This window comes from Pleurodeles waltl, chromosome 4_1, assembly GCF_031143425.1.
Source record: "Pleurodeles waltl isolate 20211129_DDA chromosome 4_1, aPleWal1.hap1.20221129, whole genome shotgun sequence".
Classification (NCBI taxonomy): domain Eukaryota; kingdom Metazoa; phylum Chordata; class Amphibia; order Caudata; family Salamandridae; genus Pleurodeles; species Pleurodeles waltl.
Genome location: NC_090442.1, coordinates 63,395,929 through 63,417,489, shown reverse-complemented (window position 1 = coordinate 63,417,489; position 21,561 = coordinate 63,395,929). Strand labels below are relative to the sequence as shown.

The window sequence follows — 21,561 nt, the reverse complement described above, 5'->3', positions numbered from 1 at the left end:
GGCACACCATTATTCTTAATTGGCCCCTATGTACCAAACTTTGGCACTAATACTGCAATGTGCTACAATAATGATGCTATTGTCCCTGACCTGGGCCATGGTGTGCCATATGTTTTATATGGCGTACACATCGTGGGGTTAGGGGGTGCTAAATGGTGCAAGAAAAGTAGCGCTACATATAATGCAGCACACCTTTTCTTAAATTTGGGCCTAAATGCCTATATCAATGCTAAAAGAATAAAGAGAAATACGCCAGAAGACATACCTGACATTTTCCTCTGTCTTTAAATGCAGAGGAAATGAGACAAGGTAAAAACATCTTTCTTGCTCATTCACTTTCTGAACCTCAGCATGTGAATTGTGGGGTGCTGCAGCACCCCCAGCAATCCCACTTCCACCGCATTTGTCCCACATCACTATGGGGCACCATGACTCACAGCTCCCCGGGAGAACACCTTGCACTCTGTTCCACAGCTCCAGCTCCCAAGAAGGGATACCCCGAACCCTGTTCCACAGCTCCAGCTCTGAAGGGATACCTCGAACCCTGTTCCACAGCTCCCAGGAACGTATACATTGAACCCTGTTCCACAGCTCCAGCTCTGAGGAAGGGATACCTCGAACCCTGTTCCACAGCGCCAGCTTCCAAGAAGGGATACCTTGAACCCTGTTCCACAGCTTCAGCTCCCAGGAAGGGATACCTCGAATCCTGTTCCGCAGCTCCAGCTCCCAAGAAGGGATCCCTTGAACCCTATTCCACAGCTCCAGCACCCAAGAAGAGATACCTTGAACCCTGTTCCACAGCTTCAGCTCCCAGGAAGGGATACCTTGAATCCTGTTCCACAGCTCCAGCTCCCAGGAACGGATACCTTGAACCCTATTCCACAGCTCCAGCTCTCAATCAATCAATCACAATATTTATAAAGCGTGCTATGTACCCGTCAGGGTTTCGAGGCGCTGGGGGGAGGGGGGGGTGTGGAGCGCTGCTGTTTAGCGGTCGAAGAGCCAGGTCTTGAGGAGCCTTCTGAATGCGAGGAGGTCCTGGGTCTGGCGTAGAGGTGTGGGGAGAGAGTTCCAGGTCTTGGCGGCGAGGAAGGAGAAGGATCTGCCGCTGGAGGTCTTGCGCTGGATTCGGGGTACGATGGCGAGGGCGAGGTTGGCGGATCGGAGTTGACGTGTTGGAGTGTAGAAGTTAAGTCTGGTGTTGAGGTAGGAGGGTCCGGTGTTGTGAAGCGCCTTGTAAGCGTGGGTGAGGAGCTTGAAGGTGATCCTCTTGTCTACCGGGAGCCAGTGGAGTTCCTTCAGGTGAGGGGAGATGTGACATCGGCGGGGTATGTCGAGAATCAGTCGGGCGGAGGCATTTTGGATACGTTGGAGTCGTTTGATGTCTTTGGTTGGGATGCCTGTGTAGAGTGCGTTGCCATAGTCAAGTCTGCTGCTGACGAGGGCCTGGGTCACCGTCTTTCTGGTTTCTGTTGGAATCCACTTGAAGATTCTGCGGAGCATTCGAAGGATGTTGAAACAGGAGGAGGAGACAGCGCTGACCTGTTTGGACATGGTGAGGGCGGAGTCCAGGATGAAGCCGAGGTTTCTTGCGTGGTTGGCAGGGGTGGGCGGGGTTCCGAGGTCGGAGGGCCACCATGAGTCGTTCCAGGCCGAGGTAGTGCGCCCGAGGATGAGGACTTCCGTCTTGTCGGAGTTGAGTTTCAGGCGACTGTTGTTCATCCAATCGGCGATGGCTTTTAGTCCCACGTGGAGGTTTGTTTTGGCGGTGAGCGGGTCTTTGGTCAGGGAGAGGACGAGCTGGGTGTCGTCGGCGTAGGAGATGATGCTGAGATGATGTTGGCGGGCCAGTTTAGCGAGGGGGGCCATGTAGACGTTGAACAACGTAGGGCTGAGGGAGGATCCTTGGGGGACGCCGCAGATGAGGTTGGTCGCTTTGGAGCGGAAAGGGGAGAGACGGACTCTCTGAGTTCTGTCGGAGAGGAAGGATGAGATCCAGTGGAGGGCTTTATCTTGGATGCCGGCTTCCTGGAGGCGGGTCAGTAGGGTGTGGTGGCAGACTGTGTCAAAAGCGGCTGATAGGTCGAGGAGGATGAGGGCTGAGGTTTCGCCGTTGTCCATTTGATGTCTGATGTCATCTGTGGCGGCGAGGAGAGCAGTCTCAGTGCTGTGGTTTCGTCTGAATCCGGATTGTGAGGGGTCCAGGATGGAATTGTCTTCGAGGAAGTGGGTGAGTTGAGTGTTGACGATCTTCTCGATGACTTTAGCTGGAAAAGGGAGGAGAGAGATCGGACGGAAGTTTTTGAGATCGTTGGGGTCGGCTTTGGGTTTCTTGAGGAGGGGTTGGATTTCTGCGTGTTTCCAGCTGTCCGGGAAAGTGGCGGAAGTGAAGGAGAGGTTGATGATCTTGCGGAGTTCGGGGGCGATGGTGGCGTTGGCTGAGTTGAATACGTGATGAGGGCAAGGGTCCGTAGGGGAGCCTGAGTGGATGGTGTTCATGGTTGTTATGGTTTCTGCATCATCCACGTGGGTCCAGGCGGTGAGGCGGCAGTCGTGGGAGGAGACGTCGGGGGTGGGGTCTGGCGGTGGACCGGTGTTGAAGCTGTCGTGGATGGTGGCGATTTTCTGGTGGAAGAAGGTGGAGTGGTCGTCGCAGAGTTTCTGGGAGGGCGGGATGTCGTTGGAGTTGGCTTTTGGGTTGGAGAGTTCCTTCACGATGCCGAAGAGTTCTTTTCAGTCGTGGGCGTTGTTGTTGATGCGTTCGGTGAAGTGGGCGCGCTTGGCGAGGCGGATCCGTTGGTGGTGTTCACGGTTGGCGTTTTTGAGGGTGGCGAGGTTGTCGGGTGTGCGTTCTTGGATCCATTTCTTTTTGAGCTTCTGGCAGATGCTTTTGGAGGTGGTTAGATCGTCTTTGAACCAGGCTGTTTTTTTCTTTCCTTGGATTGCTGTGGGTTTCTTGAGTGGGGCAAGGGTGTTGGCGCAGTCGAGGATCCATTGATGGAGATTGATGGCGGCTGTGCTCGGGTCGGTTGCGTCGGGTGGAGGGTTGTTGATGAGGGTGCTGGTCAGTTGGTCTTGGGTGACTTTGCCCCAGCGGCGGTGAGGAGGTAGCTGGATGCGGTGTTGCTCTGTGATTTTCTTATAGGTGAAATGGACGCAGTGATGGTCGGTCCAGTGGAGTTCGGAGGTGTGGCTGAAAGAGATGTGGTTGCTTGAGGTGAAGAGGGGGTCAAGGGTGTGTCCGGCGATGTGGGTGGGAGTGTTGACTTGCTGGTGGAGTCCGAGGTTGAGGAGGTTGGAGGTCAGTGATGCGGTGTTGGCGTCGTTGGCGTTTTCCAGATGGTAGTTTAGATCTCCCAGGAGGATGTAATAATGGAGGCGAGGGCGTGGGTGCTTGCGAGGTCGGCGATGGTGTCGCTGAAGGGGGCTCTTGGTCCTGGAGGGCGGTATATGAGGGTTCCTCTGAGGGTCGTGTTGGGGTCCGTGTGGATCTGGAAGTGGAGGTGTTCGGCTGTCTTGAGGGTGTCGTCCGAGTGGGTGTGGATTTTGAGGGTAGCTCTGAGGAAGGGATACCTCGAACCCTGTTCCACAGCTCCAGCTCCCAGGAACGGATACTTTGAACCCTATTCCACAGCTCTAGCACCCAAGAAGGGATACCTTGAACCCTGTTCCACAGCTTCAGCTCCCAGGAAGGGATACCTCGAATCCTGTTCCACAGCTCCAGCTCCCAAGAAGGGATACCTTGAACCCTGTTCCACAGCTTCAGCTCCCAGGAAGGGATACCTCGAATCCTGTTCCACAACTCCAGCTCCCAGAAAGGGATCCTTTGAACCCTGTTCCACAGCTCCAGCTCCCAGAAAGGGATACCTTGACCCCTATTCCACAGCTCCAGCTCAGAGGAAGGGATACCTTGAACCCTGTTCCACAGTTCCAGCTCCCAAGAAGGGATACCTCAGATCATGTTCCACAGCTCCAGCTCCCAGAAAGGGATACCTTGAACCCGATTCCACAGCTCCAGCTCCCAGAAAGGGATACCTTAAACCCTATTCCACAGCTCCAGCTCCCAGAAAGGGATACCTTGAACCCTGTTCCTCAGCTCCAGCACCCAAGAAGGGATACATCGAATCCTGTTCCACAGCTCCAGCTCCCAGAATGGGATACCTTGAACCCTATTCCACAGCTCCTGCTCCCAGAAAGGGATACCTTAAACCCTATTCCACAGCTCCAGCTCCCAGGAACGGATACCTTGAATCCTGTTCCACAGTCCCTGCTCCCAAGAAGGGATACATCGAATCCTGTTCCACAGCTCCAGCTCCCAGAATGGGATACCTTGAACCCTATTCCATAGCTCCAGCTCCCAAGAAGGGATACCTTGAACCCTGTTTCACAGCTTCAGCTCCCAGGAAGGGATACCTCGAATCCTGTTCCACAACTCCAGCTCCCAGAAAGGGATCCTTTGAACCCTGTTCCACAGCTCCAGCTCCCAGAAAGGGATACCTTGACCCCTATTCCACAGCTCCAGCTCAGAGGAAGGGATACCTTGAACCCTGTTCCACAGTTCCAGCTCCCAAGAAGGGATACCTCAGATCATGTTCCACAGCTCCAGCTCCCAGAAAGGGATACCTTGAACCCTATTCCACAGCTCCAGCTCCCAGAAAGGGATACCTTAAACCCTATTCCACAGCTCCAGCTCCCAGAAAGGGATACCTTGAACCCTGTTCCTCAGCTCCAGCACCCAAGAAGGGATACATCGAATCCTGTTCCACAGTTCCAGCTCCCAGAATGGGATACCTTGAACCCTATTCCACAGCTCCAGCTCCCAGAAAGGGATACCTTAAACCCTATTCCACAGCTCCAGCTCCCAGAAAGGGATACCTTGAACCCTGTTCCTCAGCTCCAGCACCCAAGAAGGGATACATCGAATCCTGTTCCACAGCTCCAGCTCCCAGAATGGGATACCTTGAACCCTATTCCACAGCTCCTGCTCCCAGAAAGGGATACCTTGAACCCTGTTCCACAGCTCCAGCTCCCAGAATGGGATACCTTGAACCCTATTCCACAGCTCCTGCTCCCAGAAAGGGATACCTTGAACCCTGTTCCACAGCTCCAGCTCCCAGGAACAGATACCTTGAACCCTATTCCACAGCTCCAGCTCCCAGAAAGGGATACCTTGACCCCTGTCCCACAGCTCCAGCTCTGAGGAAGGGATACCTTGACCGCTGTCCCACAGCTCCAGCTCTGAGGAAAGCTCCAGCTCTGAGGAAGGGATATGCAGATAGGCAGAGGAGGGGCTGAAGGTAATGAGACCGGCGGGTGGCATAGTTACATCTCCCGAGAGTGGGGACAGCTAAGCTTCGTGTGACAATACTGCTGAGGTAGAGCCAAAGTTGTTAACGGGTGAGGGCGGAGTGAGCTGAAGCCAATCGATAGAGGCCGAACCTGGGCCGGTGTCGAAGTTTGGGCGGCGGAATAATTGTGAGTGCACAGATAGCGGGGTATGCCCGAGCTGGTGGATCAGTGCTGGGGGAGGGCTGTTGACGACAACTCTCAGTTGTATAGCCTTGGCAGTGACTGGGTGAAGTGGAGAGTGAGTGTGAGAGCACATACAATCAGTGTATGATTCAAGCACAGCTTTTACTGGTATTTTATTTATTAATGCATTTTTATACAGCACGGGCATTACCCAGGGCGCTAGAGCGCTTTACAGCAGACATATGTCCTAAAATGGATAGCTACAGTGGATTAAAATTTACCGAATGTAGCCACATAAGGTCAAGAATTACCAAATGGTAAAATTACAGAAAAAACTAATTTTACAAGAAGTGTATATAACATTGAAAAGATAATAAGTGCCTCATGAAATGGAGGCAGAGAAGCTCCGTGCTAAGAAGTCAGTGAGCATGTCCCCGCTGGAAAGGATTAGCTGCAGTGTTTTAGCTAAAATATGGTTAAAGGAGGCGAGCCTTCAGGTCAATTTCAAAGGTTGCCAGCAAGGTGGTAGCGCCTAGGTGTGTAGGTAAATGAGTTACAAATTCTGGTTGTGCTACCCTAGAAGGATTGTGCCTGGATCATCCTTCTTTTTTTTTGTTTTTTTGTTTTAAGGGCAGAGGTTCTAGCTTCAGTGCTTTGGCATTTCGCGGTGGTCTAGAACCTTCTGATAGCTTGAGTTTGTCTGCCATGCAACAAGGAGAGGTTGTGTGTAGGGCCTTATGAGCGATGCACACATTCTTGTGCATTGCCTTGGCTTCAACAGGCAATCAGCGAAGAGTGACTGACCAGCATAGGTGTGATGTTTGTATTACTTTTGGCCCCATTGACCAAGCATGCTGCGGAGCGTAGGGTCGATTTCAGGGTGGTGAAATGCGGCTTGGGGTACCAGTAAAGGAGAAGTTAAAATAGTTGATTTCTGTAGAGCACCAATGTATGAACAAGATATTTCAGATTGTACATCAAGAAAACCAATTATAGTACCAGTTCCACATCCAAATACAGCAATCAGCAACTGAAATGTGAGCAGTCAAACTTTGCTTAGGACATTCCACTGCACAGCAGCACATGTTACAGAGCTTTTAGCAACTTGATCTGTTTGAGCTAGAACCATTTTGTTTTTTAACAACTGCAGACTACGTACTATATGATGGATTATGTGGCAGTTCATGATTACATGGAAAATAAAGTGGCCGCAGAATCTCATAATTCCAGTGTCCCTGGTCATAATTGTAGGAAACTGGGTTCTGGTTGCAGAAGCCCCTCACTTTTTGCCTGGTTTTTAATGCAACTCTGAAGTGCACTGAGTTTCTGCTAACCAGATCTTCAGTGCCAGTGTTCCTTCCCCAAAACAAGCCACCTGGTCACTTGATCCCCAAGTGGTCAGGTCCTTTAGTACCTCTGTAAGTCCCTAGTAAATGGCGCCTCTGGTATCTAGGGCAGGGTACTAAAGAGGATCCCCAAGAGCTGCAGCCATCTTGTGCCACTTTAAGGGACCCAGCACCAAACTCATACAGACTGCCACTGCAGGCTGTGACATGGTGCCCCTAAAAGTGAAAACACGACATGGCACACACTAGTATGCCATTTCCCCTAACACTGCCTGTAACATTTGTAAGTCACACCTACAGCAGGCCTTACGAAAGGATGCATTATATTACAGGTGAAGGCATATCACCAAGAACAAATATGCCCCTACTATGTCAATTCTTAGACATAGTGAGTGAACAGGGATTCCATTTTAAATACATGTGCTAGACACTGATCAATACGAGTTCATCAGCTAGTTGATGGCTTCACTGAAAATAGGGATGCTTGGTATCAAATATCTCGTATTAATAAACCCTCACTGATTCCAGTGATGGATTTATTAATACATGCACCCAGAGGGCACCTTAAAGGTGCCCCCTGAAAACCTACCAATTGCCTCTGGGCTGACTGACTAGTTTCCACCAGTCTGCCATAACGGACGAGTTTCTGACCCCACCAGTGGTGAAAGCCTTTGCTCTCAGGCAGTCAGGACCAAACCCTGGTCTGGCAGTGGTGTTAACACACCCCTCCCACCCGAATACCCTGCAAATCTGCATTCCAAGGCAGGGGAGCTTCAAAGAAGCCCACTGCTGTTGATATGCAGATCTGGCTTTCCTCAGAAGGGAGATGTTGACCCCCCACCCCAGGGCCCATTTGGCACCTGGACAGGCAGGAAAATTAGCTATGCAGGAGGCGTGCTGCATTTGCAGGCTGGACACACCTCTAGGGTGACTAGCCTAGAATGAACACAGACTTAGGAATTCCACCATCTTATGTGTGGTGGATTAAGTAATTTGGGGACAGGGCGATGCTCCCTCCCCCAAAGGAAGGCGTAATGACCCCAGGGGTAAGTAGCCCATTGACTACTACTCCTCACTCATCTTAACGCCCCTAAGTTAAGTATTTAGATGACCCCCTGCTACCAGGACCTCAGATTTGCTGGACTAAAGAAGAAGAACCCAAGGTGCTGTGAAAAGCAAAAACTGAGGAGCAGCAACTGACTTGGCCCCAACCCCACCGACCTGCCTGCTGTTCTAATCAATTGCGCCAAAGACGACTTGTCCTGCAGCTGTTCTGCCTCCAAAAGCCTGGGAGGACTGTCAGCACTTCGAGAAGTAACCAGGGTCTCCCGTGGAGTAGCGGAGCTGCTTCCCTGCATCTTGCAGGCACCAAAGAGGACTCACAAAGACTCAGGACCGCCAAAACACAACACCAGACAGCACCACTGCACCTGTGCCCCCCAACCCAAGCTGGAGTGGGCCAATGTGGCCAGCATGGTTTCCAGGCCCTCCAGGGCCAAAGCCCACCTTGGGTTTGCCAACAGTGGACTTCCCAATGTCACCTGCAGCAGCTTTCTGCAGGCCCCCTCCATCCGCGAGTATCCCCTGCACCAGAACCCAATGCCTAAGGACACCATTGCACCCAAGCCCCACAGTCCGAGCAGAAGTGGGCTAACAGTATCCCTACATGCCTGTGGATCTCAAAGTTCAAGCCCCACTGTGTGTTCCCCCAGACTGACTGCCCAGTCCCTGTTTGCAGCCTCTTTCTGACCAGACCAATCTTTATTGAAGTGACTGGGATACCTAACTTTGTAACATACCACTGCACCCAGATGCCCCAGAGCCCCCCAAGGTGAACTGTTGGTGTGACCTTGGACCTTGCCCCATACCAACCTCAAGTCCAGAAGAACAGTCCTGTAAGTTGTTGCTAAGTACCCCTATGCCGTGTCTATTTCTTTCCCATAGGATAACATTGGGGCACCTGAGGCTGAAAGTACCTCTGCACCCTGATGCCTTGCTGCATTCCGAAGTAACCTGTTGGTGCTTCTTTGGACCTTGCCCCATACTTACCTTAACTCCAGATTATGGGTTTTGTACGTCACTGGTAAGTACCCGTATGCAGTATATGTTTTTCCCCTTATATGAGAACATTACCGCTCCAAAAATTGCACTGTCAGCTTTTGAAAACTGTGAAAAACCATAACTCGAAAAGTACTCACCAGATTCTGATGATCTTAATGTCAACATTTATATAACAGTATGTGTTATTTTTATAACTTTGTGTCAGATTTCTTTGAGCGTGTGTGTCGCTTACTGCCTTGTATGTGCAATACATGCTTAGCACTACCCTCTGATATGCCTAACAGCGCCCCCACATTACCACAAAAGAGAGCATTTGGGGTGTCATTTGTGCCTCTGTAATTTCTCTGGGGTTTGCTTTGACTCTTTACACAGTGTACTTCTTTATGGCCCACTATATAAGGAGCCAGGTTCCTTCAATAAAGCACTTGCCGGAAATATGCTAGTTGTTTTCGTCCTTTTATACTGAGGTCATCATTCCCTCTCAGCTAAGATGGATATCTGAAAAGCCTGCCTTATACAGAAAATGGAGCTCCTTGTCACTCCTAGACAAATAACATATATTTGATTTATAACAAGGCTTTTCAGATGCCTAAAACCTTTGGGTTTTTCTGTTGACACCACCCTCTCACATACCATGAATATCAATCAACACAGTAATAAAATCTGCCAAGTTCGTCCTTCATTCCCTCAATTAATCAAATGCACATTTTTGCCTACCCCCTTAGAAAACACTAGTTCACATATTTGACATTTCCACACTAGAATTTGGAAATTCCATATTACCGTGATACTGTCAATATTAATGTGCTGAACTGGCAAAGTGGAACTAATATCATGTGCATAAAATACAATTACACCTCACAAGTATTAAGAGATCTGCCCTGGCTGTCAATCAAAACTAAGATAGAAATGCAGAAGCTTGTGCAATGAGCATAAATCCACTCACCTGGCTAATTGCTTTCGGTCTTAGGCATGCAGAGTACACAGGAGCAAAAATTGACTACGCCAGGAAGCACCAAGATTCAAAACTTCCTAGACAAAACAAACCTGTCACATGTGCTGTAATAGCACATTGAAACATACAACCAGTGAATTTAAGAGTTTAATGTATATTATTTTTTGGGTCAAGCGCAAAGTGCTCCGATCCTGCTGTAATCTCTCTTTGGGCTTCTAACCACACCCATGTAGCGTCAGCCACTTTTATTGGTTCGTGGGCTTGCCTTTTAAAATCTGATTGCTTTCATTAGTGAAAGGCATGCATACGTCATGCCTTTTCCGGTGTTTAGCCCTCCTCGAGCGCACGGACCAACTACTGGAAACGTACAAGGCTCTGTGTTTTCTGTATGGTTTCTGGACTACTTTTTCTTTTTATTTCGCAGCGTGATGGTGCTGGGTTTTACACAGCGTGATCACGCTTGTTTTTTTTCCAATTAATGTGGCAAGGAATGTCCGGTTAGGAGTTTACAATGCGATAGCTCTAACTCGACGAAATGCGAGACCCGTTCCATTGTAAATGCTTGTTTTTGTTAGAAAACTATAAGTCTTCCTGAGATAACCTCTTAATATTCTATTGTATCTGACTTACCCAATAATTTGTTCACTGGTAGTACCTATTGCTACTGTTTTTTTTAAATGTGATACTTGGAGCCTTATTTAGTACTTGGTGGGCAGGATTCTCAGTGACAATGTGTTGGAATATCCTGTCCATCATACTGCAAATGCTATTGGCTATAAAGCACTTGTAGTACGGACGATCGGACATCCACCACATTTGTGACACAGCATCCCATCCTCCAACTCTAAATAAGGCCCTCAGACTTCTCAGTCGTAACTCATGGTGAAGTTTCTCTACTAAACTCTTAAAATAAAAAGAGGGTTACTGAGAGCTGTCAGACATGTGGATTGCTTTGGCCAATTCAGGCCTGCGAGAGAGAGAAGATTATGTGAGCTACTCTTATCAGTTAGAACTTTGAGGCTACTGAGAGCAATTTGTGCATTCAGGTTATTCAGACCAATTAAAGGTTAAGGGGTACTGAGAGTCGCAAAAAAAAACCCACAAATCTTTTACTGAGAGATGTTCAGTACAGAGGTTAGTACGCATGGTTGGACCATAATGTTAAAAAAGCATTTAGAGCATCAAGGTTGTGGAGAGCAATTAGAGCACTAAGGGCCATATGAACGAACACTTTTTCCCATAGACACAGAATGGGTAAAAACCTTTGCTACATCTGACCCTAAGATTGGTGCCGGGTATTAAAACATACAAGAGCTACAGAGAGTAATTAGTGCTGGCGTTACTAATTGCATGAGGGTTTGTTACTGAAAGTGATCTGAAGCATATATTAGAGTTGAGTGAGCTAACAAAATTAGTTGAGCCGAAGACCTGACTTGTACAAATTAAGCCGTAAGAATGTTTGGCATGTAAATTGTGTAACAAACCTTATGTAAAAATAGGATCAAGTCTCTTCAAAATTCAAAAAAGTGTAAAATGTGGAAGCATGTCACCTTAGTTCATCTGATTATACAACTGCATTTATTAAAACTGATAGTATTTAAAAAGACATGCCTCCCTGCCCTTCAGACAACTCCAATAGTGAACTAAGAAGCAAGTCATTTGTCATGTGCACTCATATTTGATCTAGATTCTAATTATAAAAGGAGCAACTTTATAGTTAATAAGTCAAACATAGGAGGTTTTTTTGTACAGTGCATTTCTGATCTCTTGTGTTTCAAGGTGCAGTTATGTGACTATAAAGAACAAGAATTGGCAGGGCCAATGGGTTTTGCCTTTGTTTTTTTTCTTTTGCATTCTATCTTACTATCTAGCTGGATTATAGATATTAGAAAAAGGTTGTGGTGGTGTTTGCTTTGGATTTGATAGACCGTTGATGGTTGTTTGTGTTGTTTATTAATTCAACATACTTCACAACATGGACAACTGTTGCCGGTTTGTCGAGTTTGAAGTAAACATTATTGTAGACTTTTTCTAATGTTTGTGGTCCAGTTGGTGGGATAGGGTGCAAAGGAGGAGAGCAGGGGCAGGGCCTATTGGCTTTGCCAGTGCTAGTTGAGATTGCGAGAGACTGTTGTGCAGTGTTACACAGAACATTGCTCGCTGTGGGGAATGCACACAAAAACACAGTTCGTATGTTGCACAAGTGTGCACACCTCACTTTGTGAGTTCTTCCAAATGTTTCCTTGGTTGTCATGTTAGGATAATGAAAAGTTAACCACTTGACTAACCATTAACCTCGGGTTTGCAGAGAATGTGCCTACCATCATATAGCACCTTAAAACCTTGTCAGGGGTAGTAGGCATTATATAAATGCAATTTTAATACACTGCAATAACAATTGTGAATTCTCATTTGTGGCACTCACGGTGCAATCATAGTGGCCTGGGGCAAAAAACAAGTGGAAGGGGCGTGAGATTGTTGGGTTGTAGGGGTGGATTATACATCCTAATAGATAAATATATGAGCAGACCATAAACTAAAAAAAAAAAACCAGAAACCTAGACAGGTGAGAATGCAACGTGTCCAGAAAGAACCAAGAAAGATGCTGAAAAGCAGAGTGGGGAGATAGACAATTACTTATTCTGAACCGCTGGAGATTAGTAAACGACCGCTGGAATCAAATGAGCGTGACGCAAGTTTGTATCATTAAGTCATGTAAGTCGTATATTTACTTGCCCTGTTCTGAAATTCTGAAAAAAAGGAGAATAAAATATTCTGTTCTCTACATGCACTGTAAATATGCCAGTGAAACTCAATACTTGTTTCCGATTCAATCACCCTTCAGAAGATTGGCACACTGCATCCTGCCAGTCTTAATCTAGATAATATTAGGAGAGAAAGTAGTCCCATAATGAAAAGCGGTGATGTCAATGCACCACCTTCTGCCTGGGTTTGGAGGAACTGGCTCTCGCAGTAGTCGGTTTTGAAAGATGGCTGCTGTGCCGGCATAGGGAAGACCTGCTCTAAGGGAGAAAAGCAGGTGCATGAAGGACTGACACATGTGTAAGCCCATACCCGGAAAAGGCGCACAACGGTCCGGCATAGATGTGGCCCCCCACCAATAAAAAGATATTATGTTGCAGCCAGAGAAAGCAGAGTATTAGAGAGAGAGGGAGCTAAACAAGAAGCAGTACTGCCTGAAGTAACACAGGCTGCAGAAACAGATCAAAAGTCAGAGAAAAAGCAGCCCGCTCAATACTTTGTGTAATAACAGTAATGCTGCCATGCCTAGCAAAAATGAATGTCTCCTTCCCTAATGTAACCGGTGCTCATGTAAAGTGCTAAAACAAGAGAAACAGCGACATACCCAAACAACATACCACCACAGAGCGCAAAGCAAAATAAATAAAAAAAAAATACCTTCATTGTGGTGCCAGAGAGGAAGGATACTGGGCAGTGTCCAATGAGAAGTGGCTGGAAGGAGCACTTGGTTCACAGGCAACCCAACAGTAAAGAATACGAAGAAGATAACAGAAAGTGAAGCAGGGTGATGTGCAGACAATGTGCTGGCCAATCAGAAGCATGCAAATCAAAGCAACATTGGACTGAGCCAGTGGTAGGTGCAGGTACGTATCGGGCTGGTACTAAGCCCCTTTGAATTTTCTTTCTTAACAATAGATTTTGCAAGCAGTGTGCAAGCGAAACCTAAAAAGGAGGAACAATGAAATGGGATTAGTGTTCCAGATACAGACAGGTGAGATAAAGCAGAGATCATGGACTGAATTATGGTGGGGAGAAATATCAAGGCACTGAGCTTCTGCTGCAAAGAACACTGACTTAATTATCCAAAATTCTGAATATAGACGGTAAATTGTCTATAGTGAGCATCCTATTTTGGTCCATTCCAACCAGTACCCAAATCTGTATGACAACACAGACTTTTATTATTACTGAAAACCATTATTATGGCATAATTAGTTTTTTTAGCAATCACAATCCAAAAAGCAGAACAGTAAAAGAAGTGCCCCCCACAAGTGACAAAAACACCACATAAAAACAATAAAGAAATTGCTAGTACTTTTTCCAATTACTGGTGTATCTCATAAAAACAGTCTCATGGTGAGTCTAATGTTGCCAGACAATGCACCTTCAAGCTGCTTTGTATCACCCACAAAGCTATACATGGAACAGGACCGCTTTTTATCATAAACAAAATAACCAAATACATTCAACAAAGAAACTTCCGCTCAAAATTGGCACCCCTCCTTAGAACACCACCATACAAGAAAAAGACTATAGGTGGTACATCCTTCTCCGTTCAAGCAGCCAAACTGTGGAATTCATTACCTCCAACTATAAGATCCACAGATAACTATCTTGTCTTCAGAAAACTACTCAAGAGTTGGCTCTTTCCTTCATAGCCACCATATTCAAACAGCTATGGGCTGCATATACCTGTGTTGATAAATATTTTTTATCTGATTATGTGTATACTCTAGATTTATATAGTTCTTTAGAAAATATGTATCGCTACTATGTCATAACAATAAACTAAACACACACTGTTTAAACCTGTTTAATGTATATTTACTCACTGTTTAAATATGTATATAGATATGTACATATATGTGTGTATATGTGTGTGTATTCATGAGTGTATGTATGTGTGTGTGTATATCTATATATATATTTACATATATGTATCTATATATATATATAAATAAATATGTGTGTATGTTATTCTATGCTTAACATATTCATAGGTCATTGCATAGGTCCTAGATAAGTTGTTATATTAGAGACTTATGAAACCCTGCTCTCATTGTATATCACACTGATCAAATGTTTATTATCATAGGTATTTGGCTATTCAAAAATTGAGTAAAGATAAATAAATATTAGAAAAGTACACTTATTAATTAACTTGACATATTACAAATCTTGAAAGTCTGTGTTTATACAATACTACTTTCCTTCTCATATTATACCCATTATATATATTCCTTGGACATATATTCCCTTACTGTGTACTTACATATCTATTTATTTATTACTCTAGCCCTACTGTACTAGAGATAAAATCTATAAATTAAATTCAAATTATAAATAAGTCTAATAAAACAATTATATATATATATCTACATATATATATGTATATATAGATAGATAGCTATTAATAATAATAAAGAATAAATAAACTAAATAAAAATAATGATCAAAAATGTGTATGCATATATATATATATATATATATATATATATATATATATATATATATATATATATATATATATAAAATTATAAATAAAAAATATTATATTTTTGCTCTCTTGTCTCTATCAATCTATCCTCCATTCCCACTCTGACTCATCCCGAATTCATTCTACTACTTTAATCTCCTAAATAACCCTACCTAAGCTCTTCCCTCCTCTTCCACATCTAACTCACCCGAACCTCAGTTTACTGCCATGATCTCCCAAACAACCCTACTAAATTCTACCTCATTTATCTCACCTTTAACTCATATAAACCCCCTCCTGCTACTATGATCTCCCTAACACTTTCCACAGACTCTTCCCTCCTCCATCTCCCCTTTACTCATCCCAAGCCTAAATACTATTACTATAAACTCCCAATTAACACTTCTGGATTCTTCCCTCCTCCACTGCTCCATTACTCAAGTCAATCCAACTAACAAACTCACATATCCGCGGCTCAAATTAACTCATAATAATACTAAAACTGAACTCATATTTCCCTATACTAATCCATCACTAATTCCTTTTGGGTTCCGGAGTAGCGTGCTACTCGTCGAAAAGAGCTTCAACACCTCATCAGGGGTAGTAAGCGCTATATAAATACCATTACAATACAATACAATACAATATCTTGAACCCTGCTCCACAGCTCCAGCTCCCAGGAAGGGATACCTTGAACCCTGTTCCACAGCTCCAGCTCTGAGGAAGGGACACCTTGAACCCTGTTCCACAGCTCCAGCTCCTAGGAACGTATACATTAAACCCTGTTCCACAACTCCAGCTCTGAGGAAGGGATACCTCAAACCCTGTTCCACAGCTACCAGAGAGAGATATCTTTAACTCTGTGTCACAGCTCCCAGGGTAGCTAATATTTGACGCTGGTCCACATCACTGTAGCACCAAAAGCCACAGCTCCCCGGGAGGCAAACCTTTATCCCTCGCCCACATCGCACTGGAGCACCACAAACCACAACCTGGTGTGTGTGTGTGTGTGTGTGAGAGGGGAGTCACCTTGAGCCCTGTTCCACAGCTCCATAGGTTACAGGTAGATACAATATTTTGCAGTGGCCCATATCACTATGCGGCACCATAAACGAGTCCCGGTGTGTGTGTTTGTGTGTGTGTGCGGGTGTATGTGTGCGCAAGCGTGGAGGGGAGGTGGTGCACCTTGAGCCCTGTTCCACAGCTCCATAGGTTATAAGTAGATACGATATTTTGCAGCGGCCCACATAACTCTGGAGCACCATAAACCACAGCTCCCAGAGAGATATTGGAACTCTGTACCACAGCTCCTTTGGTGATCCTGATACAGGGCACTCTAACCCCCGGGTAAACCCGGGATGAGGCATTAGAGAACTGCTGTTTAATGTAGCGCCTGAATTCCGCAGCAGCGCTTTGTGGTGTGGCATTATTTTGTGATGGGTAATGCTCATAGCTGTGACCTCAAACCGCACTGAAGTGCTACATTCTTTTCTCGGATCCAGCCCGAACAACTGCAAGAGGTGATGAAATTCCGCCGTAGGAGACTGAGAAAAGTCACCTATGCAACAGGCCCATCCTCTGCATCTTCTGCAGGCTTCTTGACTAAACAAATGACAGTGCTCTTATGAGATTCAGAGGCAGCCTCCAGCATTGGTGCTTTCATCTAAAGGGAGAGGTCTGTAGGAATGAGTTTCACTTTGTCAAAGTGTTCCACAGGTTCTCACCCAGCGGGGTGAGGAAACGCTCTTCACCCATGCTTGTTGAATCAGAGGGCCTGCGAGCCCAAAGCATTATGGGTATGTTGTGCTACAGATAGATGAAACACACAGAAGGTGAGGGGAGGAATGCTTGCAACAAGTCAAACCACTGGCAATTGCTCGAGGTAGGAGTCCAACTCATCTTTTGTTCTGCCCACCATGCCACCTGAGTTTGGACCCAGCCAGGGAGAACCTGGCCTGGCAGTTCAGGGTGGAATGTTCCTATTGGAGCAGAGTCAAGACTGATTTGCATATGGCTGGGTCCAAACTGATGTGGCATGGTGGGCAAAAGAAAAATGGGTTAGAATGCTACACTGAGCGACTGCCAGTGGTTAGACTTATTGCAAGCATCCTCCCATCACCTTTTGTGTGTTTGGTGCTTAGATGGTGCCCATAAAATGATTTGTCCACAACACACAAGAATGTGAATTGCTTCCTTTGTTCAGTTCCCGAACCTACTCTTGATTTTTATCTTTCCTCACAGACCTGCAGACACTCCTTGCACTCTCGTTACCAGCATCCGACCCTTATTACTATGTTATTATTAGAGGTGGGTGAACCACTGAAAGTTTGATCCTGGCTCGAAGCAGTTGCCTGGCTCTGGCTCAGCACGAGGTCCTCATAGAACCTCGACTCCAAAACTAGTCAAGCTTTCACCGGAGATGATGTGGCCTAGTGACCACAGCTGCCGACCACGTGATATGGGGACCCAGCTTTGAATGACAGCTTTGGTTGAGCATCCTGTGTATTCTGACGAGGCTCCCTGCGTAAGTAGCCTGTATCTATTATTAAGTGCTCTTCGGTCCTAAGACAAGGTAAACGCTTGTTAAAACTGCCAAAAAATGTGGATTCTGTCCATCACTCACAGTCTTATCTCACCCTCTATGATTTATCCAAGTTTTAAGCACTAAGGGCCTGATTTAGGTCTTGGCGGTGGGAATGCTCTGGCACAAATGTGACAACTATCCCACCCACTGTATTACAATCCCCATAGGAGATAATGGGATCGTAATACGGTGGACAGATTATCCGTCCCATTTGCGACAGGCTATTTCCCTCTACCAAGACCTAAATCAGGTCTTAAGTATTAACCCTTGATATCTGAAAGGAATACCCAACTAGTGGCTGAATGTTACAATGTGGAACTGGAAAATGTGAGATCAATCCTGACTTCCCTGCTTGGATATCTTAGATAGTCACTTTATTTCAGTCTTCTTTTTGTTCATTATCAGATAGGAGTGTGTCTTCAAACACATGAGTTCAGGACATATGCTGTGCAATAACCTCCTGTGTTTTATTTAATAACCTAAAATGTTGCTCCATCTATAGTAACAATGTAAGCAACGTATAGAGAACTGATGACAACTGACTTGTCTCTGAGCTCATTAAGAATTAAGGGCCAGATGTATCAAAAAATTTGCATTCGCAAACTGTGCGAATCGCATAATTCAACCGTTTGCGAATGCAAAAAATGCCTTTCAAAATTTATGAAAGGCATTCGCAGTGCAATTTCAAGGAATCGCTAAAATAGCGATTCCCTGAAATTGGGACTCCACTTAGAGAATCACAAATTACGATTCTCTAAATAGGGAACTGCAAATGGGGAATTCCTATGTGCGATTTCCAAAGCACATGTATCATGCAGTTCCTAAATGCGAATTGGGCATTTAGGAAATGCAATGACCACCAAATCCAATTTGGTGGCAAGCATGTGCAGTTTTTAAAAATGCATTATAAATCCATTTTTAAAAATGGCATGTAGCACACACATGTCCATAGGGCATATGTGTGCTTTACATGTCCACAAATATTTTTTTGGGGTGCATCAAAGGGGCCCTTAGGCCCCCAGCACCCTGGGGTTTGCATTACATAATTTGCGAATTCCTGACAGGAATTCGCAAATTAGGTAATGCAAAACCATTCGCACCTATGGGCCTACAGGAGTCCCATTCCCTAATTGCGATTCAGTAGTAGCGATTGCGATTTTTAAGAAATCGCTATTATCGAATCGCAATTTTCATACATCCCATTTTGCATTTCTTAAATAGCGATTTCTTAAAAATCGCTGTTGAGGAAATGCAAACCGGGACTTTGATACATATGTCCCATAGAGCCTGATGACAATCTTGGCAGATGGAATACCCCGTCACAATTGTGACAGCCATTCAGTCCACCGTATTACAAGTTCCATAGGGTATAATGCAATTGTAATTTGGCGGACAGAATATCTATCACATTTGTGACAGAGTAACCCCATCCAACAAGATTGTAATCAGGCCCATTGTCATCAGGGAGGGGGCAGGAATGTTACCAGATATAGGACCAGATGTATCAAGCATTTTTCTGGTCGCAAATGGCCTGATTTGCAGAATCGGGCCATTTGCAACCAGAAAAATGCATTTTGGTATACATGTTACTAAATTGCAGTTTGGAATTGTGAATACATTCCAATTCGGTAATAGGAAGGGGAGTGTTTAGGGCATCCCTTTTAAATACCGAATCAGAATGGGATATGTGAATGTGTTGTGACCGAATTACAGTCGCAAAAGATTCACACATTACCACCAATTCAAAGTTGGTGGTAACCCATTCGCAAATGGGATGGGGCCTCCTTGGAACCCCTTCTTCTTTGAGAATGTATAAAAAAGCATTTTTAAGAGCAGGTAGTGGTCCCATGGCCCACTGCCTACTCCTAAAAAATAAAAATGAAATTTGTAATATTTGCTTTTAAACACATTCCTTTTTCCTTTAAGGAAAATAGGCTGCATTTAAAAAAACAAAGGATTGCTTTGTCAGAAATCAATCACAGACATGTTAATGTGCATGAGGTAGGTCTATTTGCCACTAACTAGGAAACGCTAATGAAACTCAAAAGAGTTTTATACATTTGGAATATCGATTTCTTAAATGCGATTGTTGGACCTGGCCCTTTTACAGGGTCATTCCCCAGACTTTTTGCTTTTTGCCTCCTTATTTTTATGACTTTTGTTGACTGACGTTTTGACTCTGAGCACTTTTTCACTGCTAACCAGTGCTAAAGTGCAGGTGCTCTCCCTTACAACATTGGTATGATTGGATTATACCTAATTGGCATATTTAATTTACCTATAAGTCCCTTGTAAAGTGGCATCCCTATACCTGGGGCCTGTAAATTAAATGCTACTAGTGGGCCTGCAGCGCTGCTTGCGCCACCCACTGAAGTAGCCTTTCAAACCTGTCTCAGGCCTGCTAGCGCAGGGCCTGTGTGCGCAGTTTTCTGCCACAGGGACCTGGCATCTAAATTTATTTGCCAGGCCCAGAACTCCCCTTTTACTACATGTAAGTCACCCCTACGGTAGGCCCTAGCTAGCCCTTTGGGCAGGGTGCCGTGTCTGTAGAAGGCAGGACATGTGCCAGGTTGCGTGGCCTGTCCTGGTAGTGACAAACAGCCTAACTTGGTGTCTCACTGCTGTGAGTGCTGCCTTCTCATAGGATTGCATTGGAGATGCCCTGCCTTATGTGTAAGGGGTATTGTCTGATTTATGAGGGGTAGCGTAGGCGTGTTTGGTATGGTTGTGATGGTGATAATAAATGCTGCTTACTGGTGTGGGTGTATTTTCTATTACTATCACAGAAATGCCACTTCTAGAAAGTGCGCATTTATCTGTACTTATGACTTTGGTGTTTTGCAGCTTGTCTCCAATCCACGTCTGGGCAGACTGACAGTTGGGGATTTGTGCATACTTCTCTGACAGCCTGAACACAGGGAGGGTGGAGGTGTCACAGAGGTGCACCTACACATTGTAAAGCCTTCTTGGGCTGAGAGAAGGGAGAGGTGGGGCACACCTGCATTTGTAAAGACTGTGCCCTGGCCTCACACAATAGGGTCGTTAACCCCCCACTGATGTTTGGAGCCTGTGACTGAGGAGAGAAAGTGCACTCCCAGAACCAGTTGTAACTGGTTGGAACCCCCCTCCTCCCCTTTGTAAAACATTCTGAAAACTTAGTATAAATACAGGGGAATTTTCCCCACAATTTAGACATCCTTTGGACATTCTTGGGACTCCAGAAACCTTACCTGGAGCTAGGCGCAGGATGCTGTTGAGAGGACTCACCAGGACCACCTTGGACTGCTGCTGCTGTGCTGACCTGTGACCTGCCTGGTCACAAGAAGGAACTGCCACTGCCAGCACACTTGTTGTGCTGACCTTCTGCTGTTTTCGCCAGCCCTGTGCCCCCTTCTTCAATTGTTGTCTCCAGAGGCAGGGTGCTGTGACCTCTGTAAATCACCCCAGCACGAGGAGTGCTGTTTTGCTGGTCTATGCGCTTTGGGAGTGCTGATGTGTGATGTTTCTGCGCTTTTTTAAAGTGCCCCCTGGCTGCCAGAAGTCACTGCCGCAGCCCGGGGTCACTGTGGGGCCCCTCGTGCTTTTTGGAAGCGCTCTATGTGCCCAACATTCACTGCTGCGGCCGAAGCACGAGGCCTTTGCGCTTTGAAAAGCGCTTTTTAAGTTGCTCCGGGATTCACCACCGCAGCTCGGGGAGTGTTGTGTCCTGGGCGCATTGCGGTCCATTTAGTGCCCCCTGGGCACCAAGGAAAGAAGAACCGGAGCGAGCGCGCTCCAACAGTGCCCCTGGGGTGAAGCGCGGTTTTTGACGCGCCCCCAGGGCACCTCCAGGCACCATCCTGGCCCTGCCCCACGCGACAGCCCAGGTCAGGCTGGACAGCGGCTTGCGCACCGGACCGGGTGC

General features: G+C 46.0%; 1 protein-coding gene across 1 annotated transcript in view; it reads left to right on the top strand.

Moving 5' to 3' along the window:
* The window catches only part of LOC138286991 (uncharacterized), a 37,516-nt gene extending 32,316 nt beyond the window's left edge, over nt 1-5,200 (top strand). Inside the window, exon 2 of the mRNA XM_069227354.1 lies at nt 4,349-5,200. Within this exon, the coding sequence (XP_069083455.1) occupies nt 4,349-5,200 (852 nt within the window). The remainder of the gene's footprint in view (nt 1-4,348) is intronic.
* The last annotated feature ends 16,361 nt before the right edge of the window (nt 5,201-21,561 follow it).